This window comes from Pygocentrus nattereri, chromosome 1, assembly GCF_015220715.1.
Source record: "Pygocentrus nattereri isolate fPygNat1 chromosome 1, fPygNat1.pri, whole genome shotgun sequence".
Classification (NCBI taxonomy): domain Eukaryota; kingdom Metazoa; phylum Chordata; class Actinopteri; order Characiformes; family Serrasalmidae; genus Pygocentrus; species Pygocentrus nattereri.
The window spans coordinates 32,484,706-32,507,938 of record NC_051211.1 but is presented as its reverse complement, the minus strand read 5'-3'; the positions used below and the strand labels follow the sequence as shown (position 1 = coordinate 32,507,938).

Sequence of the window (23,233 nt, the reverse complement as noted above, 5' to 3'; positions counted from 1 at the left end):
CTTCCACTCTCTGGCCACTTTATTAGAAACATCTAACTTATATTTCCACTCACTGGACACTTTATTAGAAACCCCTAACTAAAACACTACATGTGCATCAACAGATGGGCTACAGTCTCTGCCTGTATACCAGCAAGGTGGAGAGGTTTCTGATATAAAGGCCAATGAGTGCATTTGCCATACTGGAAATCAGGTTGTAGTGAAAGGTTAAAAACAGTTTTGCAGTTTGCAGTTTTTGAAAGCCTGACTGTTTGTGATCAAAGAGGCTTTACTTTTTCACCTCATTTGACACAGAGACAAACACACACACACACATATATGATCAAAGTGCTTTCATGTACTAATGTTCAATGAGGCAGGAGGAAAAAAAGCTTTATTGATGACAGTGTTGGAATAACTGACGATGAGGTCACAGAGGACGAGAGAAAGCGAGAGAAAAAGAGAGAGAAAGAGAGGATGTAATGAGTGAGAGAGTCAAAGTGACAGAGATAAAGAGAGAGAGAGAAAAAGTGAGAAATAGAAATGATTCAGTACCTACTATGAATTATTAAATAACTCCTATGAATTATCAAGTAACTGTAATTAATCATTCAGTACCTACTTTGAATTATTCAGTACCTACTATGACTTAAGAGCAACTGAAATGTGGACCCAGACACAGGTGAACATAATTCCCAAAAATTCCCTTTAAAGTATTTTCAGTGACCACTAGGGGGCTTCACTACTGCTTCCATCCTCTCTCTCTCTCTCTCTCTCTCTCTCTCTCTCTCTCTTCTTCCAGTTACTCTCCTTCACCGTCTGTCTTATTCTCTTCCATCCCCTCATTTTATCAGTTTTTCAGTCTCTCCTCTTCATTCTTCAGTCTCACAGCACTCAACTTCATTTTCACTCTCTTTCTCTTCTTTTCTCCCTCTTTTTCTCTCAACCTCTTTCTCTCCTCTCACTCTCTCTACATTTTTCACAGCAGACAGAGAAAGTGAAACACTAATATGCACTCTTTCAGAGGAGTGTTTTAAAGTGCAGTTTCATGCTCAAATCAAATTTTCATCTTTTTCTTTATATATTATAACTATTTTTGTACAGTTCAAAGAAGGACTTCAACCACAAAGCTGAGATTCAACAGAGCAGAAAATAATAATAATATAATACCATCTTTATTTATAGAGCACTACTCACACTGGTGGCAGCTTAAACTACTTTACAGACAAGTGATAAAGCTTAACAGTAATAAGAATGTATGAGTATTCATATAAAATCATATAAGGCAATGAAACAGATCAAAGCCAAAACATAAATACTAAAAAAGAAATGGAATTTTAAATAAATGCTAAATTAAATAGATATGTTTTCAAATGTTTCTTGAAAGTGAGCACTGAGCTTGACTGTCTAATAGAATGTGGAATTGAGTTCCACAGTTTAGAAGCATAATAACTGAACAACGCCTCTCTATGCTTTCTGTACTTTACAGAGGGTGTTTGCTGAAGGACAGTATCTGCATATATAAGATGTGCTGGAATATAAACACAGACATTCTGCGAGGTAAACAGGTGCTTTAAGGTCATATAGAGCTTAAGAAAATAGTAGCAGACCTGCTGCATTTTGTTGTAGACGATGGATTGTTTTCTTAGGAAGTCCAGTAAGAAGAGCATTACAGTGATCAACTCTGCTTTTAACAAATGTTTCTTTGCATCACTTTGAGATAGAAAAGTTACTTTCGTGACTGTGTTTACATTCAAGATAAAGCAAAGCTCAGAGAGTACGATCGCACCAGATTTCATATTTCAGGTTTGGTATATGAAGCTAAAAACAGAACTTTGCACAAAGCATTTTTCTCTGAGATTTAGTACCAAGCATCAGTATTTTGGTTTTTTTGTGATTAGTAGGAAATTTTCTGACATCCACCAAGAAATATATGACACACAACTGTTAAGCCTGAGTCCTGATCATTATATATATATATATTGTATATTTTCATTAGAACAGCTACGACACACACACACACACACACACACACACACACACACACACACACACACACACACACACATATTTACATATTTATGTGTGTGTATGGTCCTGTTCAGGTCAGAAAGGACACTGTTGAGTCCATAGCAGACACACACAGAGCCACCCCAAGACACCGTTACCATGGCAACCCCAGGAGCAAGGCTTTTGGGGCTCAACTAAGGCTCTTTCACAGTGACCAACTTCCGCTGTCTGTCACACCATCACCACGGTGACCAACACACACTCATTCACACACATACATACATTTAGCCCTTAGAGAAGACAGAGAGCAAGAGAGAGACAGAAATGAGAGAGGAGAAAGTGAGAGAAAGGAGAGGAAGAAAGAGAATGAAATAAAAGAGAAAGAAGGAATAATGAGAGAGAGAGAGAGAGAGAGGGAGAGATAGAGAGTTAAAACAAATTTAACAATTCAATAACCTCTGAAAGGAAAGAAAGGGAAAAGAAAAGCGTGGTATTCTCCTGTGTTTGGACTAATTAACACAACATCCTCAAATAATATGCACAATATTTGAATAATCCTTCATTTCATATGCAGAAGCAAAAAGGTCTCGCTTCGCTCTCGAGAAGAAATGGAGAAAACATTTTTACTGTTTGTTAAAATCCTTGACCTTTTACAAAGGCAGAGAGAGAGAGAGACAGAGAGCGAGAGAGAGCGATAGAGAGAGAGAGAGAGAAAGAGAGAGAGAGAGAGAGAGACAGAGAGAGAGAGAGAGAGAGAGAGAGAGAGACAGAGAGAGAGAGAGAGAGAGACAGAGAGAGAGAGAGAGAGAGAGAGAGAGAAAGAGAGAGAGAGAGAGAGAGAGACAGAGAGAGAGAGAGAGACAGAGAGAGAGAGAGAGAGAGAGAGAGACAGAGAGAGAGAGAGAGAGAGAGAGAGAGAGAGAGAGAGAGAGAGAGAGAGAGAGAGAGAGAGAGAGAAGAAAATACAGAGGAAAAAGGAAGTTGCTAAGAATCTGGAGGGAAGCAAAATAAAATGAGAGAAAACATTGAGAGAGAGAGAGACAGAGAGAGATGTGAGAGAGAGACAGAGAAAGAGAGAAACAGAGGGAGAGAGATACAGAGAGGGAGAGATATTCAGAGAGAGGGACTGAGAGAGTACAGTCTTGACAAATAGTGAGACAAATCCCTAATATATAAATGCATACATTGAGTATGAGGTGACTAAATGGTAAACGTGCGTCTATTGATCCTCTTCCATTCTGTTCTATACTACTGACACATGTTCTATAATACTGACACAAAAGAGAGAGAAAAAGAAGGAAGGTGAAGTGTTTCAATATGTGTATATATATATATATATATAAACACACACACACACACACACACACACACACACAGGCCCCATTTCCACAGCTACTCTCATTTCCATGGTTACTCCAGTTCTGAAATTCTGTAGTTCTACTCTGTCATGTCAATGGTCATGTTACATCTACTTCCATGTTCATGGTTGCACTACTCTTATTTCTATGGTATCTCTACGTCTACTCCTATTTCCATGATTACTCTGGGTCTACACTACTTTCTACGGCAAAACTACAACTATTTCTATGGCTATTTTACATCTACTCATACGCCCATGGTCACTCTAGGTCCACAGTATCTAAATGGTTAAACAACATTCCCATGGTCACTTTAGGTGTATTCCAATTACTGTGGACACACTCCTATAATTTACATAGCTACTCTAGGCCTACGGTGATTTCTATCAGTGTTACGCTCCCTAGACTTCTGAGGACTTAACATGTTGTCAGTTGTCTTCTACTGGCACAAAGCTATTGTCATGAAGACACTAAGAAATTTGGAAATTATTGGAATTATGGTGGCACAGTGGCGCGATGGGTAGTGCTAGTCGCCTCACAGAAAGAAGGGCCTGGGTTCTAGTCCTGGCCGGGCGAGTAGGGTCCTTTCTGTGTGGAGTTTGCATGTTCTCCCTGTGTCTGAGTGGGTTTCCTCACACAGACAAACTGGACATGCTAAATTGCCCCTAGGTGTGACTGTGTGTGTGGATGTCTGTCTGGCTGTCTGCCCTGTGATGGACTGGTGACCTGGCCAAGGTGTATTCTGTCTTCTGCCCAAACACCGCTGGGATAGGCTCCAACTGCCCCCATGACACAAAAGGATAAGCGGCTTAGAAAATGTGTGTGTGAAACTATGAAATATTTCTAATAAATCTATTATTTTATATTTGAAACTTGATTTATTTGATATTTAATACTTTTGGACATTTTGGTTCTAGATGCATTGTTTTTGAGTGTTTTGTTTTCAGAAATATTGTTATGTTTGTATGTTTTTATGTATTTCAGTGTTTTTGATGTTTAATTTTTGGACGTATTACTTTTGGACATATTTCCTTTTTGTGTTTTGTTTTTAGGCGTTTAGTTTTCTGGATGTATTGACTTTGGACGTAATACTTTTGTGTGTTGTTTTGTATCTGACCTTAAAGAACTTTGTTGTCAGAATCCTGAGCTTGAACTGAATGATGAAACACCACCGAAACAGGAGTGTATGTCATTTTACCTCACACACTTACCGGGGAATTCTCTCCATCAGAGAGAGCGGGAGAAAGAGAGAGCCACAGAGCTGCAACTCTGGTCCTACAGTCAGAGTTTAGGACATAAATCTAGTTTAATAAGAGTGAAATTAAACACTTTAGTTTCATCATGAGTTTCATTTTTAAATATAAAAGACTTGAGCCACATTTTCATGTTACTACCTAAGCAGCTTTAGTCCTTAGGCAGAACCTTACTGTAGCCACACCCCTGTATTTTAGAGCAGGAAGCAAGACTTCATTCCTGTCCCTCAGTGAAGTAAATGTGTCCTAGAGTCTGAAAATCATCAGTGTGTCATTAAGAACTGTCACTGCAAAAACATTTTCTGCAATCAATTATTTTCATACCACTTTAGAATAAGACTACACTTATAAAGGGTCCTTGAATGGTTTCAAATGTGCATATTAGTGGTTATTACTTAGATCATAAACACTTTCTAAATCATTTATAAGCAGTTATAACATTAATAAAAAAATGAGCTTATACATCTGATGAATATGACTGCGTTATGAAGCGGGCAGTTTAATGCTGAATAATGGATTAAGATCAGGAAGCATCAAAACCTGAAATTTAACAGTATAATAAAAAACAGCAATCAAAAGCTTTTTTTATTAAAGTGTTATTACTGCTTATTGATGTTTATGATGTAATTAATAAGCATTAATAAACTCATTTTAACCAGTCTGAAGGCCAACAGCGATCTGATGTTGTCTAATGTGAACCCACATTCATTTATACATTATTTATACATTTAAGAACCATTCATAAACCCTTTATAAAGATAGTAAGTATATGTAAATAAGTCTTGTTCTTAAGAGGTTCCAGCATTTCTTTTAGGATTTTCTGTGTGCAAAATTGGTCAAAGCTGTGTTTGCTAGCCATGGACTGAGTAAGAACCAAAATGAGCTAAAGCACTGACTACCCTGCACTGAAAAAGCACTGACTGGGGCAGTCGTGGGCTTGAGGTTATGGAACTGGCCCTGTGACCGGAAGGTTGCTGGTTCAATCCCCAGAGCTGACAACACACACATCTTGAGCAAGACACCTAACCCCAAACTGCTCCCCGGGCACTGCGGATAGGGCTGCCCAAAGCTCCGGGCAAGTGTGCTCACTGCCCCCTAGTGTGTGTGTATTCACTAGTGTGTATGTGGTGTTCCACTTCACGGATGGGTTAAATGCGGAGGTGGAATTTCCCAGTTTGCGGGATTAAAAAAAGTATCATTTTGGGAAAAAACTTACCCAAACATTTCAAATAATTTGTCTTTGAACAGTTCAACTGAATAATCCACATATGTAAGTACGTCTCATTTATATCTACATACATACACATCATTGGTGCAACACCAACTTGTACCTCCGAAAATCTATCATTATAGAAGTTCTTAGCTTTGAATGGCTGAGTGCTATACAAAAGCATTTTGTTCCTCCAGTAGTTTACTTCTGTTTCTCTCTGGTTTACTAAAGTGAGGAGCGCTTGAGTCCTCAAAGTCCACAAAAACAAAGAAACACACACACAGCGCTGTGCTGGTGATGAGTGCTTTCACAGCGTACACTGACAGGTCTTTGAACTGTGGAAATCAGCTGACAAATCAGCTAACACTGACACACACCCAGACACACAGCAGATTTAAGAGTGTCAGAGAGTGATGGAGGCGTACAAAGATAAAGAAAAAGAGAAGGAGAGAGATATAGGCAGATGGAAAGAGGAAAATATAACAAAAGACAGAGAGAGTGAGAGAAAGTAGACAAGCAGAGTGAATGAGAAAGAGATAAGGTGACAGAAAGAGAAAGTGTTTTATCACATTTTTCATTAGAAAGTCTTCGAAACCTTTTAAATGCCTCAGCAATACTGTAACTGTATATAGACATGCTACATTAAACTGAACTGAGCTGAAGGAGAATGAGAAAGAGAGGGATCATCACAAGCATCTTCTGACTTTACAGGAGAAGGAAAAAAACCTACTTTACTTTCAGTGTAATGTAAGTATGTAAGTCAATGGAACCAGACTTTTTTTGGTCCATTCATTGTGAAATTTTACATTTTCACACAATGTCAAGGGCAACAGGCATTTTCAAATTATGTCAAAAACTGAAAAACAACAAAAATGGAAATACAAGGGTTTGTTCCGACAGCAGCGATACACACACACACACACACACACACACATATATATATGTTCTATAAGTATATAATGTTGTGCAGCCTGTATATATAGATAAACATTATGCGCACATTTGGTGATGAATGCACCAACAGAAATATCCGAAAAAAACTTAAAAAGATTTTTTAAAATTGTCATTATTATTATTTTTTAAATTAAAAGTTAATTAACTATTTGTAAGATAATTGTTTTTTCTGACAGCGATGATATAGGCTTTGATTTATTCTCTCTGTTTTACATTTACCGGTCGTGTTACTTTATGTTTAAGCATACGGAGTCAGAACAGTTTGTTTTCTTAAAAGAAAAGAAAGAAAGAAAGAAAGAAAGAAAGAAAGAAAGAAAGAAAGAAAAATATATAGCAACAAGATAAACACACTTACCATCTTCGTTACACTCCTCTGGAGGCTTCGCTTTCTTGGCTAATCGAGGGTCCAGCCAGGACGTGGTCTTAGTGTTGTGACTGCACAGAGACAGAGAGAGCGAGAGAGAGAGAGAGAGAGAGAGATAGAGAGAGAGAGAGAGATACAGAGAGAGACAGAGAGAGAGGGGATGAGTATGTTGCGGTAGAAAAAACAGACAGAGTGAAACTCCCTTGTGTGAGTTTTGAAACGAGGAGAAAAAAAGAGTTTAGGTTTACAAAACAGCAATCGATACTTTTAATTAGCTCATTAACGAGAAAGAGACAGAGGAAGAGAGAGGGAGGGGAGAGATGGAGCGAGAGATAAGGCGTAACGGGAAGAGACAGATAAGACAGATATCAACAGGAAGAGACAGAAAGAGAAAGACAGCGAAGAAAACACCAGCACAGATAAAAAAAACAAAAGACAAAAGCAGTTGCTAATAAATTTGCATGTCTAATTCTTCAAAGTCACGAGCTTGTTAAAAGGAAGTGATCACAGATTATACTAGCTGAAGGGCAAGGCAGTGTCAGGCCACCAGATTCCTGACTGGCTTTAAAGCAACAGTTTGTCCTCAGTTATAGTTTTACCTCAAACGAGACACGTTGGCTTCTTAGGTGCACTGCAGCCATAAAGCTAAGTTAGCTAATAAGTAATGGAAGCTTTGAGCCCACTTATTGGCATGGTGCTAACTGCATGTCTAAATCAACACCGACCTTAAACCTTGTTGGTAAAGTGACGTTATATTTGTTAAAAAGGAAAGAAGTAGCAACGGTCAGGATAAAAAAACAGTTGCCCTGTAAAGTTGAAACAGTAAAGAAGAAGGTCCGGATCAGTGTTTAGGTATTAAGTGCAATCGTATAATAATCAACAGTACCTAATTCACTTACAGCCTTGGAAGACATTCCCTTCACCAAGTTTTGACAGAGCTCTCTTTGAAAGCTCTTTCAGTGAGCTAGCGACCTCCAGATTCATCCGAGGGAATGAATCTGTTGATTGCAAGAATTAGGATAAGTAAGGTGCTCTTTATTACACAGTATGCTGGCAACTACACACTTCATCCACTGGGGGCACTCTGCGGAAGTAAGAAGTAGAGAGTCACAATGGAGTCATCATGCTGGAAAGGGTGTGGTGGAGCTGAACTTGAATGTGGAAGACAGCATCCATCCTCCTCTGCTGGGTTTCATTGATTTGTGTTGGGACTTCCCATTTTTAAACCTGAATGTTAGCGCTTGGGCTGGCCTGGAATGGTGGAGGTATACTGGTCTTTTTACAGTGGCAATGACTTTTACTCGTACTCTTATGACTCCTCTTACTTTTAGGGGTTTTTTCCTTTTGAGTCTTGGTTTCTCTTGGTGTTTCTTCATAACAGCTTTATAAGAGTTTTCTTTTGAGTCTTGGTTCCTCTCAGTGGTTCTTCTTTATGTTCCTAAGGAGATTTGTTTCTTTTTAGCTTTGGTTCCCCTCGGTGCTTATTCTTGCTTTCTGTATTTGATTTGTAGGTCTTCCTCATGCACTAAGGGAGGTTTTCCTGAGACTGCCTCCCTTGGCGATGCTTGTTAGGGTACTCAATCTGCATTTTTCGACAAGCTGCTTTGAAACAATGTCTGGTGTAGAAAGCACTGCACAAATAAAACTAATTGAAGTGAATTGAACCCCTGGGTTCAGTTCCATGATGACTGACTAAAAGGCATTAAACTCAGCTCAGCAGCCTGAGACTTCAGCTGTGGCTTGTCAGGTCAAAGGTTTGATTCCCAGCTGATGGTAAGCAGTCTCACGTCTCGCCATTGTGAAGATAATCAGCTTTGTGCTAATGTATCAGCTACAGTGGGTGTAAATTTGTTGCGGTGGGGCTTTTATGATTCCACTGATGCTTTAAACCCAGTGCACAGTGGCTCACCGTGATCCAGACTTAACCTTGAATCATCTTCCTCACTGTTCTGTGTGTATGAATCCAGAGATCTGCCCACATGTTTGTTTTTTTTAGCTTCTTTTGTGAGGTTGGAAAAGCTTCACAGAAACGAAGAAGAAATCTGAAAGGCAGCTGAGGTGTTTCTGGACAGTTGAAAACCTCTGGAGAATGTTTGGGTGGGAAGAAAAACATTTACAAAATTCATGATTTGGTGCGCCTGTGTGCTCATGAAAGGGTTTTAGAATTCAACACCTGTTGTCCAAATGGCTGCCTACCTGTCTATACTGTGAAGTTTTGTTCATTTTTGCAGTTCACAGTAAGTCATACTGTGTCCTAAACCACACTGTCGAGTCTGCATGACAATAATGAAGACAGTGAAAGCAGTTGGAGCAGGCTGACAGACGTTTTCTGAATGTATTTATGGGAAATATTTGGGTGACTATTGACTTCTTCTCTTTCTTAACAAAATTAGCCTATAGCTCCATTGCTAAACTAAAGAAATATAATTTGGACACCAAACATGTCTTGGCTGATCGACTACATCTGAGACAAGTACAAAATTGTGTAAATTCATTTTTTGTGCCTAAAGTTTACATCATTAATTGAACTTCTGTGTATTTTCGCATGCTGTATTTTATTGTTGTTTAATAAAGGAATTATGCTAGGCTCTCAGAATTAGAATCAGATTCTTGCAGGTTGAAACAAAAGGTAAGGCTTTATGTCAGGTTAAGGGATTTACACAATCATGGTCAAAACAGTCCAAGATCAAAACCAGAAAGCAAGATATCCAGAACAGGAGAATCATAAAAAGGCTCAAAAACACAGTCCAGCAAAACCACAACAACAGAGCAAAAGGGCAAAAAACAGGTCAGGAAAAGGCAAATAAGGGGTACACACAGGTAATCAGGTAATATAAAGACTTGCTCGCTATGCAGCTAGATGTTAAAGATGACTAAAGCCAGGGCTTATATACTACCTAGCTGATTACATGTAATGACAAGCAGGTGAGACAGTAGAAATCCAGGGATGTGGAGTGTAGAAACAAGAATCCACTGGCTGATAGCGATGTGAGGTTGGAGACTCAGATTCCTACAATGACATGAGCTCCCCCAGAGGCTCATGGGAGTTGTAGTTCTCTTCACAAACCATAGATACTACGGAATCTGATGGTTGTAAGAAACAGACAGAAGGGGCATCCATGGCAGTAGGCATGCCACATTAATCCACTCAAGTTTGTGTGTTCCAGTGATTTTACTCTGCTTCAAATAAATACACCCAAAAAATACTATTAAAATAATATTGTGTAAATAGTTCCTCCAGTAACACTGGGGTATTCAGTGTATTTCTGACAACAGATAGGGAGAAAGATATATTATATATTATAGATATATATATAAGCAAGCAAGTTCTTGAATTCTTGGCACTACTCACAATGTAAAAAAGTTAATTATGAAGAAAGTGACCCTCCAAAGTTTATATCTTATCTGTTGGTTTCTTTTGGAAAAACCTTCAAGCATCATAAAAAGTAACTTAATTTCATTTCATTTATTCTAAATTACAGAGGAACCTAATACTTTCACTACAAGTGGGAAAACCCACAATGCCACCTACAGAAAATGGATTTTTATGAAAAATCCTAATCACCACAGAGTTCCAGCTCTGTTTTATTTTTCATGCTACTTTCATAGTACTCCTATAAAATGTTATGTATAGGTAGTATGTTCATTAAGTGGCATCTCTCATTAGCACAGAGCTAAAAAACTTGAAGTTAATGTCAAAAAGTTAATATGATCATGCATACACGTGCATACATACACACACAAATGTATGCATGAGAAGCTTAAATGTAGAACAAAAAAGTCAAAAGTTGCCACTGAACAACTACACAAAGTTCTAGAATCCAGTTGTGGAAAGTCTCTATAAAAAATGTTTGTGGCTAGTGCATTATTATAAAATATTGTACTTCTATAATGTTCCTATATGCTGAAGATTACAAACATTAATATATTAACAAAAGGCACATTTTCAGATACTTTTTTCAATACAGCTAAAATGAAAAGTATCAAATGGAGACAAACTGCCAAATCATGAATTTTGTGAATCACAAAATAGCATCATAGCAATGTTAATAAATGTTTTCCACCTAAAGACCCACAGAGGTCTTCTCCTCCTTATACAAAATAGACCCACCCCCAAATGTGTGTATTTTATTCACCCCACATGCGACATGATCACTGTTATCTATGGCAGTGACATAGAAAGAACCAAGATGGTAAACCAGATTTACTAAAAGAGGCACTAACTAAGACTGCACTAAATTCCCAAACTGTCATTAACACTGAGCAAGCTTTTCAGTCAGCAGCTGTGACAAAAGAAAACCTAAACAACCTTGAATTAGCCAGAAATGAACCAAATACCATATGCCAAACATGTAGTCTCATCTTCAGAGTCTGACCAAATTATGAGCCACAAAAACTGCCACAATAAAAAACAAAAAGCTGATCAGTGGTGATGACAGTTTCAGAATTTAGTGTGAGGAGCTGGAGAATGAACTGCCGGCTGTGCAGCGACTGACAGGAGCTTGTTACTCTGACATAGCAACAAGCTGCTTGTTAAATAACTATCATTTGGTAAAACGTATTAAATGACACGTTCATGGCCCAACTAATTTCTTACTTTTTTATTGAACTGTTGTATAAAAGCAATAGAACACTCGAGGTCATGTCTTATTCGCTATAACATCACGCTTTACAGAAAAAAATCTGAGTTGAAGCCCCTGTGAGCAAGCCATTGGTGGCAGTGGCAAAGAAAAACTCCCTAAGAGAAAACGAGGTTCAAAAGAAACCATCCTTCTTTGGTCAACACTGATCAGCAAACCAAATTTAGAGTTGTCAGGTGTGGAGCAAGCATCTTCAAAAGCAACCCAAACAGAGTTAAGCTAATGGTTTTGTGGTAAAACTCTTGGTGAAATGTCAGTATTTGAACAATAAAATAGTACCTTTGTTTGCTCTTTGAAAATATTGTGGTTAGATTTTTTGTGTGTGTACACCTTCTGAGTAACATAGTGAAATCCCAAACAATCATGCAGCATCTGGTCTTCATAGTTTTGGTGCCAAAAATAATTTTTGTGGTGTTTCTTTGATTTGGTGCTCTTCTATGATTTATCTGTGACTCTAAATAAAGGCCAGTTTCATGTGCTTGCCAAGTTTCTGAAATGTACCCTTGCTAAAAGCAATCCCTGCTTTGTGTGTGTGGCTGTGCAGTATTTCTCCTGAGATGGTGATAAAGAGAAGATGGATCTCTAGGGGAAGACTGAAAGAAGAGTGCTGTTTGTCATGCAGTTGAAAAAATGGCAGTTGACAGTTTGATGTGTTTTCATATGTTTCATTAGGCTTGATGCATTATCATAGTTATCAGTTAGAACTCCTCAGACGTCTATTGTTGCTTTGCTACGCATTTGATTTAGATGCAGTTATTTGAAAGTCATTACATAGCATGTTATACAGTTAAATACATTTGCTTTTTAAGTAGATGTCAGTCTATTACATTCACCCACATTTTGCTTCCAATTACCTATCTACCACTCACTGGCCACTTCATTAGAAATACCTACCTTATACATTTACTCACTGACCACTTTTAGTGGGCCACTTTGGTAGTGGAGCACTTTTAAAATCCCAGCAACACCACTTTGTCTGATACTCTTGTTCAGATGTATTCTGTGTATGTTGCACCATAATGTTATCCAACAAGTGTCTCACTTACTCTATAAAGTAGACCTCTCCTTTCTCTGTGTAGGCCATCTCCCAGTTATCAGGCAGCGGCCCCAGTTCTGAATCCTGTGCTTTGTCCTGCACATTCTCCAGCGCTTTAGAGGGGGACTTTGGTGGAGATTTAGAGGCTTCGCTTTCCTCCTTTGGGCCGTCTGGGGCAGGCTCGGCTGAAGCTGTGGGGGGCAAATCACCCGAAGCATCTGTACTCTTATCCTCCTGCTCACTGGAGTCTATAAAAGATATAAATACAGTGTCAATAGACAAACACAGTCACATATATGACCATCATCCCAACAAGTGAAAGATTAATACCATGTTTTTCAGACTGAGGACAAGTATGAGTACGTTTTTAGTACTTGCCAATACTGATACAATAATACGTAACATTCACAATTACTTCATTTTAAGTCACCTAAATGGAATTACGAAATTGTAAATGTAGTTGTTGCTTTAATTGAGTGTAACATAACATTAAAATATACCTTTCTCTGGGTATTTTCTATCCTACAAACCAAAAAGCTTTAACTACTATTTAACTACTGAGTAAAAAGTTCTTTCAGTATCATTTGTGTATTCAGTATTTTTCTGACAACAATTATAAAGCATAACAAAAGGATCTAATTCATTCAAAATGATCAATCTAGCTGATTTTAAATGAAGCACATTAGCTAGCTACGTTAAGTTATCGTGGATTGAGCAGCATTGTAAGTGGAAAAGAGTGGGTTTTGTTTCACGTCAGAAAAGCTGTAAGTAGAGTATGTTTCATAGCTTTGATCCCACACTCCTCATCTGTTTCTTTCAACAAGTCTGTTGCACAGTCTATTTGAGACAAGTGCATCTAAAACAGTTCTGAATCATGACGAAACTATCTAATCAAACCAACATGATTAATGCTTAACCCATTCATTTAATAATTTCCTAATGAATGATAATTGAATTGAACCAACCTCTTTTTAAATTTAATATAGCCTCACTAAACCATACAGCTGACTTATACTCTTTTATAGTGAAGTTACAGAAAGGTGGTAACTTGAAAAGATCCTGCTGCTCAATTTATGTGATTTATATGATTCTCTTTTCTGACACTCTATCAAGGGAAATTATGTTAGCTTAATTATAATCTATTCTGCAGTGCCGTCAGTAGCTTTATGACCAGCAGCGGATTTTAACTGTGCTTGATCAGTGGTGCTGTAGATCATAACCTAAACTCATAAAAGACATCATTAAGCTCAGAGGCAGAGGATGCTGCGTATGCATCAAAGCTCTGACTAAGTGTGTTTACGTGCGTTTACTCCTTGTATTAATGCAGTGGTAATGTGTAATTGCATTACATTGACATCACTGGTTTATACACTATCTGTCCAAAGGTTTGAAATTTAGGGTTTCAATAAGGGCTTCGTCCCTCCATTGCTGCAGTAACAGCCTCTACTCTTTTAGACTTTACTGTAGATCGGAACACTGCAGTGAGGATTTTATTGCATTCAACCACAAGAACATTAGTGAGGTTGGATACTGATGTTAGATGAGTAGTTCTGGATAACACATAATACCCAGAGGTATTAGATGGAGCTCCATCACTCTAGAGTTCCACTTCAAAACAACTCATTGCAAGGCCTTCCAGCTGACACCTGATACAGAGCATGGTGAGCTTAGGTTCATGTGTTGCTGCTCTAGAGCTTCCCATTCTATTGGCTGAAAGGAACATACTAACATGTTTCCGTACTATTAAACATAACACTATAGCCGATACAAGCTCATATAACTGAAGCATGTACAGGATCTATGTTATTTAGCTTCCCAATATTAATATATATAATAATAATATATTATGTGAAACCATCTTTTCTATAAGCATGTTTTTGCTTGTAAAAGATATATCATTAGAATAAATGCAAATAGACATAAACAAAAAATAATAATTTAGATAGTTTGGTTCTAGATGTATTTGGGATGCTTCCAGCTATCACAGTAACTTGTTTAATTCCATCAACAGCACACCTGATTTATTTTAATAACGGATTGATTTGACAAAAACTAGGCATTAGATGGTTGCCACAATTATTACTGGGCCTCCTCAAAGAGAGCTTTTGAAATGGTCAATCAAACACATTGAGTTACGTAAAATCAAAATGTAAAATGTAAAATCTGAGCAAGTTTAAGTAAGAAAAAAAGAAAATTTAAGTCGAAATTTTCTCAGGTACTTAAAACGTTTGCACAGTAGTGTATATGTGCAATTTCTTTTCTTTTCTTGAGAGATTTTTTTTCCTGAGGGATTAATATTGGCTAGCTAAATAGCACAGATACAGCACATGCTTCTGTCATATAAGCTTGTGTCTGAAAAGTGTAATGTTTCATGCTACTGAAGCATGTCACCATGTTGCTTATCGAGCTAATGTTAATCCTTCAATGAAACAGCATCTTAAGCAACATGATAGTTAGACTTACTACGTAGCTAACCAGCTTCAGGCTAAATAATAAACGCCGAAGGTTAAATGATACAAGCGTTCATGGGCAATTTCTGCAAGAAGCTTCTGAGACCAATTACATCCATCTCATCTATGTTTTCAGGGTGGATTACATCTACTTCTGACACACATGTAGCGTTTATTTCTTAAGAAGAAAATCTGTTTTGCTACAATTAGGTCTTTATCACCAAAACATGCAGCCCTATCACTAATCAAAAGAGATGTAATTTGTGTATTGTAATTTCCACTGCTATGATTTAGAGTCTGGCCCAGAATGTTCTCCTTAGTTAAACAATATTTTGTGTTCTTGGGTATTACAAAATGATGCAGCTCTTGTTTCCCTGTCTTTGAGCTTTCTGTATATTGGTAACAACTCAGCTCCTGTGGGATTAGCAGCATCAGCAATACGCTCAGATTAAACAGCTACAGTGGAATTGAATCCATTATTTACCACCTTAATCATGATACATGCAAATGTGTTTATTTTTCATCGCCTTAATAAATAGATTCAACACTTTTAATAAATAAAAAGCAATTAATTGGCTAGCGCTGGAACAATTTGCACACAGAATAAATTAGAGGATTTATTTAAAGTAGATAAATGCATACTGCATCAGCAGAATCTCACACATGCTTCTTAGTGTAGAACACCACCAGTTCTGGGGGTTAATGGAAGAATTCAGTCTAAAAGTCTAATTTTACACCATTTCCCTTTACCCCAAATGCAGACAAGACACATTTAGGATCTAAAATTTCTGTTCTTTTTTTATCCTTAGATTTACACTGGAGCTGTGAGGCTAATGTAGCCAACAGGTAATAGACGCTTCTACCTCACCTATTAGCATGGTGCTTACTGCATAGCTAAGTCATCACAAACTCTCAAACCAAGTTGCGTTGTTTTGTAATTTCTAACAGTCTTGCTTATGTGGTTTTTGACACTTTGACACACTGTTATCTATAAATATGGACAAATACACATCACATATCTAAAAACAGAAGTAGCAGCCTGTTTATAGATAACGGGATGTCACACAGTGTCAGAAATCACATAAACAAGCCTATTTGAGATGACTTAACAATCTGACACAGTTTGAGACAACCGTGCAGTTAGCTCCATGCTAATTTGTGGGGTATAAATGTCCAGTACTCGTTAGCTGCATTAGCCTCATAGCCTAAGTGCAAAACTAAAGAAACAAACTCCAAACATCAAACATGTCTTGGCTGATCAACTACTTTAGGAATAAGGGTGAAATTAACGATGTAGATTTTTTTGATGAACTAGCCTGCTGAATAAAAATAATAGAAACCATTAAGTTTATAAAGATTGCACTTTTTACAAAAGGCATCGAACAAAGCACCATGTAGTGTTAAAAGCACAACTAAAGGTATTTTCTGTTTTTGATGGGTTGATATCACAGTGTAAAGAATTCTAAGTGTGCAAAATGCCACCTGGTATTTCAGGGGTCCTATGTTGGCTAGCTGCTAACTCACTCGCCATAGCTGCGCTGATGCTAGTTTCAACGGCAACATAATGTTTGGTTCAACAATTCTTCTGGAAATGCTCCTTGGAAGTGCGGTTTTCCACACGTTAAGAAGGTTCTTACACAACTCTTCTTTGGTCTTTGGTTTAAGGAATGACTAATAATTCACATTTGATTCCACCAGTCTCTTGGGAAATTGAGCAAGTTTTCAGATTTACAAATATGGCATATCGTCAAGTATCCTACCATACCAAATTGGTGCATTGCCACCCTGAGGTAGACCTGTGCTGCATCTCTAGTTAGTAAACCTCTTAAATGGCCAGGGCCCACCAGCTGACTCAAAGCTTTACTGCTCTGTTTCAACTACTTACTACTTCTACTACTCATTACATTTATAATCAGAATAACTCAGCTAGTTTGCATTGCAGTCCACGTAGTTAGTAAATAATAAACCTTAGCATGTCATAAACCTGGGATTTAAAGGGGTTAAGAATACCCAAGAATAACAAAGACAGAAGCTCACACATTGTGGCTGAAGCAGCGACCTTTTCTTGAATTTGCATTTGAGCGTCTATTTTTGACTATTATTTTAAGATGTTCCCTATTTCCATTTTCCCTGTTATTCTGAAACATTCAGAAGGTCCAAGAGGTTATTTCACATCCTGATTCAGGTGTTCCGGGACTGATACCAGATGCGTTTGATGGATCCCTAATAGGATTTGAAAGTGTCCTGTATGAAACTATTGGTCTCTGGTAACCATTAAGCCAATTCCCTTTGGAAAGGCAAACCATCAGGTTATTATTATTTGCTCTAATGGTCTTTCTTCAGCAGGGTACTCTATTACAAGTCTGAACTCCACTCTGAATCTTTACTATTTAATCATATAGAAATTATGAAAAATCAGTAGAAAAATTAAAATAATACAACTCGACTTTAAGTAATAACACTATAGGTGTATTTCTCATCTACTATAGAGGCAGCAGCAGTGGGGAGCGACTGAGAGAGATGGAGAGAGAAAGTGGATAAGACAGAGAGCGATGGAGGAGAGAGATAGATTTACTGAGAGAATTGGAGGAGAGGATTATAGAAGCTAGATCTAAAGAAAAGTGGAGCTGAGGACACTGATTCAAATGAAGAGAGAAAGAGGCAGAAACAAGAACAAGGGACAGGAGGAGAAAGATAAAGTTGGCGAGCCAGAGTAAAAGAGTGTGGAGAGAAAGAGATTGAAAAAGAGAGCGAGTGAGTGACAGACATGAGGAAGAGGGCAGGAAGGGAGAAGGAGAGCAACTAAGGAGAGAGACAGAGCGATAAAGAGAGGGAGGGAGTGAGTGATGTGTCCTAGTTTGAGTTATGGTGGTTGCGCATCCCAAAGGAGAGGCATGAGAGAGTGAGAGAGAAGCAGAAAGAGTGAAAGGAAGGGAAACAGAGACAAAGAGAGAGAAAAATAAAACAGAGACTCAGCTGGAATGTTTCTAGAGATAACTCACTCTTTCTTTCCCCCCTTTTCTCTTTCTCCTTAAATCAAAATGATGGATGGCCATAAGGCCCTCACTTCAGTACTCTTGTTTCTTTCTCTCTTTTTCTGTCTCCATTTTTCTCCTTCTATCTTCCTTTGTCATTCTCTCTCTCTCTCTCTCTCTCTCTCTCTCTCTCTCTATTCCTGCATAAACAAACAGGATGAAGAACGAGAAGCATGTGACGACATGTTGCTGAGCCGGTTGCTAGGCTATCGCTCTAACAACGCTGGTTACCGTGTGGTGATGCAGAGTGGAAATGGTTGCTAGGTTACATGATGCAGCAGGTAACTGGCCTGAAAATTACAGCGGGGGGAAAGAACACACTCCTGCTGGATGTTTTAATTTGTGATAGACTGACTAACACCTTGCAATAGCACTCCCTCCATCTCACTCTCCAACACTGGGGTCAGTATTTTAGTCAGCAAAACAAAGTCAGCCATTTCACGATAATCCTTCAGAACTGAGACTAATAAGCTGGACAGAGTTGCTTTGAAATTGTTCAAACCTTTACCTGTAAAAACTACCATTAGGTGAAATAATACTCAAATGTAGGCAAATAAAGTTCCTATCTCAACAAAACAACACTGTACTCAAATAATTTCTCATTCTCATGGTTTTTGAGTTCTGTTAACAAATATTTGGTGACAAATCTAGGTATTGAAGAAAAAAAAATACAGATAGCACAGACTGCTTTGTGGTCATATACAACCCAAAAAGTCTAAAATTTAGAAGCACTGTATTTTAAAACAGTAGATTACACTTCTACTATCACTATTACTACTACTAGTACTACTATCACTACAACTACTACCACTACTACTACTATTACTACCACTACTACTGTTACTACTATTATTGTTGTTACTACTACCACTACTACCACTACTAATACTACTACCACTACTACTGTTACTACTACCACTACTGTTATTACTACCACTACTACTACTACCACTACTACTATTACCAAAACTACAGCTACTACTACTGTTACTACTACCACCACTACTACTACTACTATCACTACTACTGTTATTACTACTACCATTACTACTATTACTACCACTACTACTGTTATTACTACTACTACTAATACTACTCCCACCACTACTACTACTACTGTTACTACTACCACTACTATTAGTACAACTACTACTATTACAAATACTACTACCACTACTACTGCGACTACTGCTACTACTACTACAACTACTGTTATTACTACCACTACTACTATTACTAATACTACTACTTCGATGATATTCTCTGATGTTTAAATATTTTGTTTCTTTTTGGATTCTGGAATTTGTTGACAGTCCAAGTGCAGTCTCTAGTCTAAAGACATTTTTGATAATTGAGTAATTTATTTGGTATCTTTGAAAGGCTGTGCCTGATTTGTTATAGTTTCTGTCCTTAAAAAAATTGATTACTGTAAAAAAACGTATTACTGATATAATTGACTGTGACAGCACTGATTTATTACCAAGTCAAATTTGAGTTTACCAATATACTAAAATATTGCATCAGTGACACCGATGATTTATTGTTTATTTAGTGAAGCTTTCTCCTTGGAGCTTATTTTTCTTTAAAAAAAAAAAAACAAAAAAAAAAACCTAAAGCCAAAGCCTGTGACACCACTAACTGACTACACATGAGTTAGACTCATTCAAAGAGGCTGTGCTTTACTGATAAGTGACTCATTCACTCTGTAAAATCTCCTTTCCCCTCCTTGTCCTTTGCTTTCACTTGTTCACTTGCTCTCTATCCAATCACTTCAGCATCTCCTACCTGGTGTGATGGTGGTTCCGTTGCCATTGACGACAGGCCTCTCCTCTTCTTCCTCCTCCGGAGGGTCAATCCCTGCCTTCTCCATGTTGCTGACGGATTTGTTGCGTCTGCGTTTGCCGTCTGTGTTGGGGGCGGAGCCTGGGAAGTTCAGCAGCAGAGCGTTGGGCTCCGCCGGAGGCTTTGGCGTGCCGTAATAGTTATCTGCAATCAGTCAGAGGCCAGTAAATGAGTCAAAAGCACCAAGCTAAACTCAAGTAGCATTCAGTAGTAACAGTCATAACAAATTACATGCCAGGAAGTGAGTGAAAGGTATTATTAAACATACCTAACCAGTCACATGCTAGGGCATGTGTAAAACAAAAATCATAACCCTGGTAACATAATAAGCCAATTACAATTAATCACACGGCAGATAAAAAAAAAAAAAATCAACCAACCAGTCACAGGCCAGGACATTGGAGGCCAATCACAAACTGCACTGTCAAAAATTCACTACATTAGAGCACTATATAGAACACTGTTACAGGGAACACAAATGGTCCCCTAATCACTATTCCCTACATTATATCACTATATAGAACACTGTTACAGGGAACACAAATGGTCCCCTAATCACTATTCCCTACATTATATCACTATATAGAACACTGTTACAGGGAACACAAATGGTCCCCTAATCACTATTCCCTACATTATATCACTATATAGAACACTGTTACAGGGAACACAAATGGTCCCCTAATCACTATTCCCTACATTATATCACTATATAGAACACTGTTACAGGGAACACAAATGGTCCCCTAATCACTATTCCCTACATTATATCACTATATAGAACACTGTTACAGGGAACACAAATGGTCCTCTAATCACTATTCCCTACATTATATCACTATATAGAACACTGTTACAGGGAACACAAATGGTCCCCTAATCACTATTCCCTACATTATATCACTATATAGAACACTGTTACAGGGAACACAAATGGTCCCCTAATCACTACTCCCTACATTAGAGCACTATATAGAACACTGTTACAGGGAACACAAATGGTCCCCTAATCACTATTCCCTACATTATAGCACTATATAGAACACTGTTACAGGGAACACAAATGGTCCCCTAATCACTATTCCCTACATTATATCACTATATAGAACACTGTTACAGGGAACACAAATGGTCCCCTAATCACTATTCCCTACATTATATCACTATATAGAACACTGTTACAGGGAACACAAATGGTCCCCTAATCACTATTCCCTACATTAGAGCACTATATAGAACACTGTTACAGGGAACACAAATGGTCCCCTAATCACTATTCCCTACATTATATCACTATATAGAACACTGTTACAGGGAACACAAATGGTCCTCTAATCACTATTCCCTACATTAGAGCACTATATAGAACACTGTCACAGGGAACACAAATGGTCCTCTAATCACTATTCACTACATTATAGCACTATATAGAACACTGTTACAGGGAACACAAATAGTCCTCTAATCACTATTCACTACATTATAGCACTATATAGAACACTGTTACAGGGAACACAAATAGTCCCCTAATCACTATTCCCTACATTATAGCACTATATAGAACACTGTTACAGGGAACACAAATGGTCCCCTAATCACTATTCCCTACATTAGAGCACTATATAGAACACTGTTACAGGGAACACAAATGGTCCCCTAATCACTATTCCCTACATTATATCACTATATAGAACACTGTTACAGGGAACACAAATGGTCCCCTAATCACTATTCCCTACATTATATCACTATATAGAACACTGTTACAGGGAACACAAATGGTCCCCTAATCACTATTCCCTACATTAGAGCACTATATAGAACACTGTTACAGGGAACACAAATAGTCCCCTAATCACTATTCCCTACATTATAGCACTATATAGAACACTGTTACAGGGAACACAAATAGTCCCCTAATCACTATTCACTACATTAGAGCACTATATAGAACACTGTTACAGGGAACACAAATAGTCCCCTAATCACTATTCCCTACATTAGAGCACTATATAGAACACTGTTACAGGGAACACAAATAGTCCCCTAATCACTATTCACTACATTAGAGCACTATATAGAACACTGTTACAGGGAACACAAATGGTCCCCTAATCACTATTCACTACATTATAGCACTATATAGAACACTGTTACAGGGAACACAAATAGTCCCCTAATCACTATTCACTACATTATAGCACTATATAGAACACTGTTACAGGGAACACAAATAGTCCCCTAATCACTATTCCTTACATTATAGCACTATATAGAACACTGTTACAGGGAACACAACTAGTCCCCTAATCACTATTCACTACATTAGAGCACTATATAGAACACTGTTACAGGGAACACAAATGGTCCCCTAATCACTATTCCCTACATTAGAGCACTATATAGAACACTGTTACAGGGAACACAAATAGTCCTCTAATCACTATTCACTACATTAGAGCACTATATAGAACACTGTTACAGGGAACACAAATGGTCCCCTAATCACTATTCACTACATTATATCACTATATAGAACACTGTTACAGGGAACACAAATGGTCCCCTAATCACTATTCCCTACATTAGAGCACTATATAGAACACTGTTACAGGGAACACAAATAGTCCCCTAATCACTATTCCCTACATTATAGCACTATATAGAACACTGTTACAGGGAACACAAATGGTCCCCTAATCACTATTCCCTACATTATAGCACTATATAGAACACTGTTACAGGGAACACAAATGGTCCCCTAATCACTATTCCCTACATTATATCACTATATAGAACACTGTTACAGGGAACACAAATGGTCCCCTAATCACTATTCCCTACATTAGAGCACTATATAGAACACTGTTACAGGGAACACAAATAGTCCCCTAATCACTATTCCCTACATTATATCACTATATAGAACACTGTTACAGGGAACACAAATGGTCCCCTAATCACTATTCCCTACATTAGAGCACTATATAGAACACTGTTACAGGGAACACAAATGGTCCCCTAATCACTATTCCCTACATTAGAGCACTATATAGAACACTGTTACAGGGAACACAAATGGTCCCCTAATCACTATTCACT

General features: G+C 37.9%; 1 protein-coding gene across 6 annotated transcripts in view; it reads right to left on the bottom strand.

The window, feature by feature from the left end:
• Positions 1-23,233, bottom strand: part of magi2a (membrane associated guanylate kinase, WW and PDZ domain containing 2a) — a 310,258-nt gene that overhangs the window by 110,408 nt on the left and 176,617 nt on the right. For all 6 annotated transcript variants that reach the window (XM_037541066.1, XM_037541071.1, XM_017707589.2 and 3 more), the window contains exons 4-6: positions 20,075-20,275; positions 12,815-13,052; positions 7,120-7,199 (exon numbers count right to left, since the gene is read on the bottom strand). In XM_037541066.1, coding sequence (XP_037396963.1) covers positions 7,120-7,199; positions 12,815-13,052; positions 20,075-20,275 — 519 coding nt within the window. The remainder of the gene's footprint in view (positions 1-7,119; positions 7,200-12,814; positions 13,053-20,074; positions 20,276-23,233) is intronic.